This window comes from Pseudoliparis swirei, chromosome 22 (assembly GCF_029220125.1).
Source record: "Pseudoliparis swirei isolate HS2019 ecotype Mariana Trench chromosome 22, NWPU_hadal_v1, whole genome shotgun sequence".
Taxonomy (NCBI): domain Eukaryota; kingdom Metazoa; phylum Chordata; class Actinopteri; order Perciformes; family Liparidae; genus Pseudoliparis; species Pseudoliparis swirei.
Window position 1 is genome coordinate 15468796 of NC_079409.1, and position 10941 is coordinate 15479736.

Consider the following 10941-nt stretch of genomic DNA (forward strand, 5'->3'; position numbering starts at 1 on the left):
AAACATGTGGCTCAGAGTTGGCCTCTGACTGTGCAATTAAGCCTCATTGCAAAAAAACTAAATCAAGTTCTGAGATCAGCGCTCAAAGCCAGTTACAGTAACATTATTAACATTTTGGTTGGTGATACTGTAACTAAAGTATCTTCATCAGGGATGTCGCCGATATATTAAATGATGTATATATTTTATTTGCGCTGTAACATCATTGGTAAAACATCTTTTATGAATCGGACCCAAGATGAGGAAACAATCTCCGTTTCCTGTGCCGTGCACTTCGTGGTGCTGTCCGCGGACCGCAGTCCGTTCCGTGTGATCCAGCAGCCGAGTGTATTTAGTTAAAGTCTTTCTGTCTTTTCCAGCCTCCCTCCCTCTCTCTTTCTGCTCGGCCGTGTGCTGTGGTGATGGGAGGGCTCTGGTGGGCTTGTTGAATGAACTTTGTGGTCGTGCTGACAAATCAATGATAAAGAGTAATGACATCAACGATGTAATGTATCTCCTTGTGCTTTCATTGACTCTCGCTGTCTCCCCCCAACTCCCCTCCTATTATGCCACCTTGGCTCTTTGACTTCGCTTTGCACCATAAACTATGTTTCTGTCTCTTAATGTTTGACATTATATGTATCTTTTATCCCTGTCGTTTGTTTCTCTCTATTGGTCTGTCTATTCGCTAACTCCCTCTCTCTCTCCCCCTCTCCCTCTCTCTCTCTATTGATCCAGTCATAGTTTTCTCAGTCTTCACAGTACTGGGCCGCTCTAATCAATACAGATAATTGTCTGCTCTCTCTCGATGCCAAACATCGTCTCCCCTTCTCTCCTCTCCCTCTCTCTCTCTCTCCCTTTTTATCAATGAACCCCGGTCTTCCCTCACCCCTCCTCACCCACCCCGCCCTCCTCCACCTCCAGACAGGGATTCCCCCCTCCCCTAATCACGGGAGATAACCTGCTTTCTTTACCGATTTTCTCCCACCCGCCCTTCCCCACACACATCCCTGCCTCGCCCGCTACCTCCCTTTCCTCCCTCGTTCATCGATTACCGTGAGAGCCAGGGCCCGCCCGCCCGCCTTACGGATGAAAACACACACAGTGCTCAGGTTGTGGTTTAGTTGCCATTCGACCGCTCCCTGTGGGTGGGCCTTTTGGTTCATCAGTGGGATCCAGCTGTTTTCACCGGGTTACGGCAGCTTCCTACGACGACTGTGAGTCTTGACTTTGTACATTCATCGTCTAACCCGTGACCTCTCATTTTCAAAATATGACCTCTCATTTGTGATGTCAAAGCAGAAACAAACCAGTAGAAAGCTCCAATCCATATTTAAATTGATCCATTTCCTCCTTTTATTTATATTTCCTAAAATCTGAAATTAGTCTCAGGGAGCTTTATTAAAATCGCCACCCTCGCAATAACATCGGACATCTTCTATCCTTCGACCCTTGATTCGGATAAAGAAAACCTCCACTAAGCACATCTGTAAAGCCGGGGTAGGCAGTTTTCTGGAAAAGGCAAAGAAAATGCTAGAATTTTAAAATACAACCCTCCACCTGCAGCTCTCTCTTTCCTAAGCTTCCTGCAGTGGCCTGTTCGAGTACTTGTCATTTATTTCAAACATTATAGTGGCTGTGATCTTGATGCTGAGAGTGGCAATTCTAGAGAGAATCAGCATCTTGTTAACTTGTGGGCCTGTAAAGGCCTTTGAGAGGATACTCTTGGATTAGGTTAAACATTTCCTCTCTTTCTCTGATACACTTTACTGATATTGATATTGTTTTATTACATTTATTGTCAGACTCCTGAAAAGACTCATTTTGAAGTCAGTTCTGTTTTGGGGATGCTTTGCAGTTGTTGCCAATGTTGGAATAGGAACTTTTCCTGCAGGATTTTCCACCATTGAATCGGGCTCTGTGTATCTGAAGGGACGTGTCTGTGTATCTGCATTTGTAGGACAGCCAATAGTCTCTTTTCATTTGAGGAGGTGCAGAAGTCTAGTCTTCTTTTAGTCCACTTGAATGACAACATTACAACTTCTCCCAAAAATCTTGCTGCCTCCGCCAGAACAGAAAAAAACAGGAGAAACCTCAGGGGGAGAATTACAATATGGAGAAACAGAATGAGATGATAAGTGAATATTCAGTGTGATAAGTTAAAGAGTTTAAGAAAAAGAGTGAAGACTGGAGTGAAGGAGCACATCTCCACAGTTGGATCCAGTGCAGCATTCATATTCTGTTTCTAAATACGAAATCCTGCGTGTTTAATAATGCATGCACCCATCCAGCCAACAAGACAGGTTACAGGCCTGCAGGTTATTGTGCGTGAGCACATGTGTGTGTGTGTGTGTGTGTGTGTGCGCGTGTGTGCATATGTGTGTGTGTGTGGTGGTATTCTTCTATGAATCAGACATGGAGCATCCAGCAGAAGTCTCTGAAGTATACTGTATCACTGAACTCAATCTGCTGCTGCACGTAAACCACACAAGCAATATCAATAACAATATACAAACAGTATATGTGTCTAATGTTTACACAAATCTCTCATATCCACTGACATCTGCAGCTATACGTAGCCGCGGCAGTGCGTCTGTTTGGTCTTCACCACAAGACGGGTCAGTGAGACGGAGTTGGAGAAGGAAAGAATCCGTTTCCATCATGATGGAGGTAAAAAATAACAAGACTTGCTGTTCGACGGGGAAACAGAAGATAGCGAGAGCATCTGTGTTTGAAATGTGAGCGTGTTTGAGTTTTATGAATATCTTTCTCCATCCGTGAGTTGTCTGTTCGATTATATGTGTGTGTTTGTTCATGAGCAGGGCCGCGTGTGCGCGTGCACGTGCACATCTGAGACTAATGGAGAGAGTCTGGAGGCTAGGCTCAGGTTTACACGTGTGTGATCAGACTAAGCAGGGCTTAAAAGGGCCAGCAGCGTGATGGAGAGGAGAAAAGGAGGGAGGTGAAGCAGTGGGGTGATATTGTCCTGGAGGAGGTTTAGGGGGGAGGGTTGGGGTCGGATGGGAGACAGCAGGGATACTCCTCGCCCCTTGGGAGTTGAACCTACAACCCCCTAACCTTCCTCTAGCCCCCTGGTCATGGACTTGAACCCTGTAACCCCCTGATGGACAATCTGTTCTTCTCCCTCGTCTCGCTGCAGCACTGTGCATGCCATTAACAGATAAATAGGCTGTGTGTGTGTGTGTCACTTCCATGTATGAGTCAAGTGTTTGGTCAGTTGGCTGTGGCTTTGACGTCGGGTCTTGCCCCCTTTTTATTTAAAGCTTGTCAAACAGAAGAGGTGAAGAAGTAAGCCTGGAGCGCGGTGATTTGTTATTTTGATTCTTGACTCTGCTCTGTTGCCGCTGTGAGAGGCGATTTAGTATTTTATTTTGCACTCTTTGAAATAGATAATTAGATAAATAGAGCATTCTGTGTGATCCGCGAGGCTCTGTCTGTCTCCCACGGATGGCAGCTTATAGTGTTCCTCTAACGAGGACAGTAGCGGAGAGGTTTATGCATGCCCCGGACCCGACTCATTCTTCACCTGTCAACAAAATCATTCACACCTCGGAAAGAAATGGAAATACAGTAGAGCGGAGGACAGGACGGGGGGCAGTTAGCGAGAGGGGAAGGGCTATGAGGTCGTGAAGGAGGTGGCTGATGTATTCCTCTTGGCAACTTGATTTTCTTTCTTCTTCTATTTCTTTCATTGCTTGTGTTTGTGGGCTCTTCTTATCAGATCCCGGCTGCATTCAGGGCCCCGGTCAGGGGAAGAAGCCAGGCGCCTCCATCTCTCTCTCATTCTATCTCTCTGTCTTTCTTGCTTTCTGGTGCTCTTCCTCTCCTAACCTTTGAGAATAAGAGGCTTGAATTTGAATTTCAGAGCGAGCTCGCGAGCAAGGGAAGGGTTTGAAAGGAGGAGGAGGAGGAGGCGGGTGGGAAGGAAAAGAGGGGAGGCTTGGGCAGCTGGGTGGGGGGGAGGGGGGGCTGGTTGTTGGAGCCGCGGTCGTTGAGAAAGGGCCTGTTCAGCGCGTCCCCCGGCTTCCCCCCTCAGAGGGGCCCCGATCGATACAAACTCGGAGCAATAAAGCTTTCCCCCTGTCATCTCTGCAGAATACAAAGCAGAATATAGAGAGGGAGAGAGAAAGAGAGGGAGAGAGAGAGAAAGAGAGGGAGAGAGAGAGGTGAAAAGCTGTTCCGCTAGCCAGACCAATTTCCTAACCCCCCTCCTCCTCCCCCTCGCTCGCTTCACCACCACCTCCCCAACACACCATCACCATCAACACCACCTCTATCAAGCCTTTTCCTGACCACCGTCTTCTTATCTATTGCTCTTTCACCTTCTTTTCCCCAAATGCACACTATATCCCCCCGACTGTATAGCTGAACAGCTATCTCTCCATAATAAATACAGCATGAATAAAGTATACAATATATTCCCTGCTTCCCCAACTATCTGAGAGAAAGGTAGAAAGAGGGAGATGAGGGAGGAAAAGTGGCAGGAATTGTGGTGAGATGGGGGAAAGAAGTAAAACAGTCAGGGAGTAGGATGGACGGACAACAGGAAGGAAGGATATCTGGGGATAAAGTGTGTGAGTGTGTGCAGAGGGGGGAGAATAGGGAGAATAGGGATAAGGTAGAGAAAGGGAGAGAGGGGAAAGGGGGGAGAGGGATTGCACTCGGAGAAAGATGGATGTAGCGATACAGGTACAGAGGAGGCGGAGGAATATTGATGAGGAGGAGGAGGGGAGAGGAAGAGGTAAGATGTGTGGGGATGGGTGAGCGAGTGAGCGAGCAAAAGAGAGAGAGAGGTGAGGGGGTCAAACAGCAATCCCTTGAATTGAGAGTCAATTACTGTAATTGTAATCTGGATTCAAAGCATAGAGACACAGCAGTGACAGGCTCATGCAGGCAAGCGCACGCACACACACAACAGACAAAAGAGTGTGTGTGTGTTTTTGCGTGTGTGTGTTTGTGCATGTGTGTGTGTCCGCGTGTATGTCTCTACATGCTGTGTTGATTGTTCTGGGAAACTGCAGATGTGCATGCATTGTGTGTGTGTGCGTGTGTGTGTGTGTGTCTGTGCGCGTGTGTGTGTGTGTGAGTCCCTGTCTCCATTCTTCTCCGCTGAATGGCAGTGCAGGAGTCAGCCTGCCAATCAACTATTGTACTCTTGTCAATTTAATAATATTTCTGAGCAGTGACCTGCACAGCGCTACAGCCATGGCTCTATATAATTTTCTGTCTCTGCCTTTTTCACCTCAGACTAACCCTCACCACTCCCTCCCCCTCTTTCTTCCTCCCCCGGTCCTTGTCTCTCATTCTCTCCTTTATTAGAAGAAGATAGTGCGAATCCTTCATCTCTCCTCCACTAATTCTCTCCGTTATTGTCCCTCCGCTCGGCCCTCTGTGTCTTTGCGCTCCTTCGCTTGTGTCCTCCTTTCTTTCCTCGCCGTGATCTATATTGCTCGTTTTTTCTCTGTTTTTTTTTCATCTTTGCTCCGGCCTCCTTCTCCGTCCTTTCCTGTTATGCTTTCGTTTTTCTCTTGTTCTTTTTTGTCTTTCTATCACCTCGCACAGATGTCACATCCATAGCTTTTCTGTTCTCTCCCTCGGACTTCACCCCTCCATCCATAACTTCCTCTCTCACCCTCTTTTCCTTCCTAACCCGCTGATGTCCCTTTTCCAGGCCACCTCATATTCAACATTGTCCATTTTTGCTTTTTCATCATCATAGGCTCATTTTGTCAACTCTATGTCTCCCTCTCATTCCTCAACCTCCCTCCCTCCATCCTTCCTTCCTTCCTCATCCCTCTCTCTCTCCCTCCACCCTGTTCCTTCCCTGGGGAGGTCAGTAATAATGGTAGTGATGGAGTGAGAGAGGGAGGTGCGATTATTGTCTTGTCGGGAGTCAGAGGAATCGATCGGCCCAGAAATATGAGGCGCGAGAAAGAGCCGCTGTGTCAGATACAATAACCACCCGCTCCCGGGGGCTTACACACATACATACACACACATTTAGACACACACACAACACACACACACACGGATATACCCGTATTCGACACGAACATACACATTTATTTGGTTCGACGCAAGTGCAGACACTGACACGCCCGCACACTCGTACCATCTTTCTTTTTCATTAACGCCATGCACACACATCCTTCTTCTTCTGTGGTGGATGAGAGTGGCGCCGCAGCCCAATCATATACATGCTTTGATCTGAGATAAAGAAGTAGATCTGTTCTGATCATTCTTCATGCACAGATAAAGGGCAAGGCGAGGAAAATCGCTCACACACCTTTCACTCACGTAGCTATAAACAGACATAACACACGCACGCGCAACGCCGCACACACACGCTCACACTGAGACCTTTCACTGCTGTTGCCTGGCAACGTGGCCGAGTGTCCAATCCGAGCCGAGAACAGTGGCCGGTGATGTCACAGCTGCTGCTGACCAGCAGGTCTGAGAGAGAAAGAGAGACGGAGGAGGAGGAGGAGAAAGTTTGAATTGGAGGAAGAAAAGGAGGGAGGTTGCAAGAAAAGAGTGGGATGATGATGATGATGTGTGTGTGTGTGTGTGTGTGTGTGTGAAGGAAAGGAGGCAAAGCAGGTGAAGAACGAGGGGAAAGAGGGGTGGGTTGAAGGAGCACATCGACCGTGGTTGCCATGAGTAAAGTACACACATGTTTTGTATTTTAATTGGAGGAATATCACGGCCTGTTGTCGCCACGGCCTGCTGCGTCAGCGGGAGTGAACAGTTTGGTTTAAAGTGGCCTCAATGCTCCTCGAGTCGGCAGTAAAGGCCACGTGAAGAAGAAGAAGAAGAAGAAGAAGAAGAAGAAGAAGAAGAAGAAGAGCGCCGTGGGAGAGCCGCGTCTGTCTAGACGAGCTGGGCTCCCTATGGGAGATGATACTGAGAGGAGGGGAATGGCGTGAGAGGGGCCAGAGGAAAAGGAGCAATTGAGAGGTATTACAGCAGGAGAGGAAGAGGTGTTGTCAAGGTGTTGGCGGTGTGAGATGGCGCATGTCCCATGGTAGCCAACAGTGTAAGTGTGTTTTAGCCCCTGCTGCTTCTCATACAAAACCTCAACCTCTGTAGTCTCCACACTGCTAGACTTACTGTTTATAATCCTGCTACTCCTTCCTCATGGGGCGACACCTGCACACACACACACACACACACACACACACACACACACACACACACACACACACACCTACCAGACTAGATTTTAAATCTCTCACCTTGTAGAATAGAGTCTTGCTGTCGGACTGTGAATAGGACTTGGTGGGTCCATCACTGAGCCGGCCTGTGTCCCCTCTTCAAGAAGAGGAATATGATGGATTATATGAATTAGAGCCATGCAATGTGTGCACCAGGCCTGAGGCGGCACTAGATATAGGAGGACCGAGCCAGAGAGGGATACTGAACTGGTTTGGAGACCTCTGAATTGTCCCTGCAATGACCCATTATGCACACACAGCGTCCTCACCCCCAGCTAACATCATCTCTACAATCTTTTGATTCCTGTCTCTCCATCCCTCACCTTCATTCCCATCATTTTTTCCCTTCTCCTTCATCTCCTTGCTTTCTTTTTCTATTCTATTCCTTTCCCCCCCTCTCAGTAACCCCCAACCCTCCGTACCTGCCTCTCCCTCTCTCACTCAGACAGTGGAGTGATTGATGGTGCTCTAGAGGCCTCAGCTTCCCCCCATCCTCCTCCCTGGGGTACCACTATCAGATTGTGTGTGTGTGTGTGTGTGTGTGTGTGTGGGTGGGTGTTTTTATTATCTGAGGAACGTAACTTCGAGTGGCGACCAAAACCCACTCATACTCAAAAATATACATTTCTGGTTATACATTTAATCTATATTCCAAGTTAAGAATGTCACAATTTATTTCAGTGAAGTGTTAATATGTCGTCTTCAATTTAGACCATTTGCAGTCACCCCAATATCATCTAAGCGGCGAGGCTGGAGTGTTGCTAGGTCTGGTCTCCGTGGTAACCAAGGCTCAGACCTCCTTGGGGCAGGAAGGCCCCCCATGGCCATGAACTAAAACACACACACACACACACTCAGAGCACACTTACATTCACCAGCCACCTATTGGAGACACTCAAACACAAATATGCGCACACACACACACACACACGCACACTAAAACACACACTTTGTTAGGAGCATAGATTGGAGTTTGAATAAAGGTCACGGCCAAAGCCAGGCTGGCCAGACGACCTCTGACCCAAAGTAACGCCCCCTCTCCAGTGTGCAGTCTGTCACAGTCCTTGGGCCGTCTGAGCGTGTGCTGCTGAAGGTCCAACGGAAGATTGGTCTGAGGCCTTCAAATGTCATGAATCAGAGTTTAAGGTGGAAATCTAAAACTCCTTGTGTTATCCAATCATCATGCTAAATTAAAGCAGAACAAATCCTCACAAGTTATGGCACATTTTTGCCAGAAATATGACCAAAAAATCAATTTTAAAAATCAAAATAACCAGTTCTTTTTCTATTGGTCGACCACTCATTAATGGAATAACTCAGCTGTAAATCCAGCTATTTACCCAAAGACATTGTGCATTTCAGTTTTTTTAAGACAGCAATGTGCCCAAGTTTATGTCCTGGTATTGTCTTGGTCGTAAATATATAAACCTATCTCAGTATTTGTATGTATTTTAGGACAGAAGTATAAAGATGCCTCTGTTTATCAGAGAGCACCTTCAGCGCCACATGCACGTGTGAGTGTCTCTCCAGCAGTATATTGGGCTGTTGTAAATCACCACATAAAGTATTTATAAGGTTAAACTTGGGAACTCTGCTGCCGTTAGCTTTTGAATTAGTGAACTCGGACCAAGGGAGAGGGGTGGGGGGGGGGGGGGGGGGATCAGGGCCTGGTCCGCTCCTCTGGAGATGGAGTTTATTTGTTCGTCAGAATTAGAGGATCAAGAGTGCCACCTTGTGGTCACTTCGTGCTACAAGCAGAGCCGCACTTATACTCTCGGATTTTAAAATCGATGCATTATTTCTGCTGAAACCTGCTCCTCTGCTTCCTAGAGATCATTCACCGATGACAGATGTTCACTAATTTAGCAGCTTCTTGGTCGGGTACTCCTTGTGGGCGGGGCATCGAGGGGATGTGCAATGTTCCACTTTCACGCCACATCATGGAGAGATGCTCTGCGTGGCTCCCCGTGGCGCAGCGCTGTGCGCAGCCCGCAGCGTGGCGGGCTGGCCGGCGCTACAGTCACAGAGCCTTTCCTCCCGCTCGGGTGAGAGGAGCTGCGGCGGCTGGAGGAGGAGGAGGAGGATGTCTCACATCTCCTGCTGCCGGGGCCGACCTCCCTCCCTGTGAGCGGCTGTTTCCAGCCGCGCCATCACTTTCCGTCGGCACCCATCATCCCCCTCTTTTTCATCTCCGCGCTCGTCTCGCTCACTCACTCTCCCACTCTCTGACCTCTTGCGTGTTCCACTTGTTTCTTTCTCTTTTTGTTCTTTCTGTCTTGTATTTCTCTCTCTTCCTACTCTTTTGAGGCTTACTTCCTGTTGTGTTGCAGGATGTGGGGAGGAGGAGGGGCTTGGGGGGTGTGGACTAGAGAGAGAGAGAGAGTCATTCTCTCAACCAGATGATTTAATACACTCCTCCTTTTTGGTTTGAGAGAGAGTTTTTCTTTACGTATAGCGTGCACTCACGTCCTCCCACAGACACAGACATGACCAAGACAGCAGCCATAGCAGCAAAGGACTTCTTCAGTATGTGGTTGCCAGGTGAGTGACTGTCTGTGCAGGCCTTCATTTACCAAGACCAATTAAGCTTTGCGTGTGTGTGTGTGTGTGTGTGTGTGTGTGTGTGTGTGTGTGTGTGTGTGTGTGTGTGTGTGTGTGTGTGTGTGTGTGTGTGTGTGTGTGTGTGTGTGTGTGTGAGTGAGAGAGAGAGAGACAGAAAGAGAACTGTGTCCACGCTGTTGATTAATGCCACTGAGTCTAACAAGTTCTGCTAATTAGAGAACATCAAAGAGCAAGAGGAGGTGGTATGAAGAGAAATGATGGAGGGATGATGGATGGATGGATGGGTCTGTTGCAGGCAGAGGGAAAGGTCAGACACCTCGCCTGCCCACAGCCTCTGTGTGTGTTATAAACTGTGTGTATGCTATGAAAGGGAAAAGGAAAAATAAATATAGGCAAATAACGTAGAAAAGTCTTTCTAAAAGTCTCGTGAAAGGTAAACCAGGGCAGGGGGATTTTTTTTAATTTGGGGATTTAAAACAAATGTGTCTTTATCAAACTGTTTATTTTATTATCTAGCACTGCAGCATTGTTGCTTTTGTATTCAGGTTAAAGCCCCTTGACACTGGGGTTAACTTTCTCTCTCTGTGTGTGTGTGTGTGTGTGTGTGTGTATGTGTGTGTGTGTGTGTGTGTGACAGAGATGTTGGAATGTTACACATGTTGTTGTTTTTTCCCCTTTCAAATTATTTCAAATTAAAATTAAAATATGTGTAAATTAATTCAATTAATTTTGAATGATACAAAGATAATTGTTTAAAAAAAATAGAGAACAACGATAATCAAAGGAGGAAATGCTTTAAAATACTTTCATTCTCAGTATTAAAAGATGTGTAAAACATATAATTTATTTTAAAGGACGGGCTTGGCTTCTCGTTGGTGCTCAGGCTGACCAACCGGACTCAGCGGACTGTCAGCTGACTCAGTTACACAATTACATTTCCAAATGTCAATTAGCTCAGAACAGTCAAAGTCTTTGATGTTCTGATTTGATTCTTGAAAAAATGCAGACGTTTGTTAAGATATTCATGGGTCAAAGATCCCATGGAGTCTCAACCCACAGCTGTTTGTTCTGACCCGAGTGACACGTCAACAAGAACACATCACAATGCAAATAAAACAAAGTCACTGTAAATAGTACAACAAGTTAATTCAAAACAAACTTGTTA

General features: G+C 47.0%; 1 protein-coding gene across 1 annotated transcript in view; it reads left to right on the forward strand.

The window, feature by feature from the left end:
* Window positions 1-9685: 9685 nt before the first annotated feature.
* The window catches only part of pou2f2a (POU class 2 homeobox 2a), a 12919-nt gene continuing 11663 nt past the window's right edge, over window positions 9686-10941 (forward strand). The window contains exon 1 of the mRNA XM_056445087.1: window positions 9686-9755. Within this exon, the coding sequence (XP_056301062.1) occupies window positions 9701-9755 (55 nt within the window). The 5' untranslated portion in view covers window positions 9686-9700. The remainder of the gene's footprint in view (window positions 9756-10941) is intronic.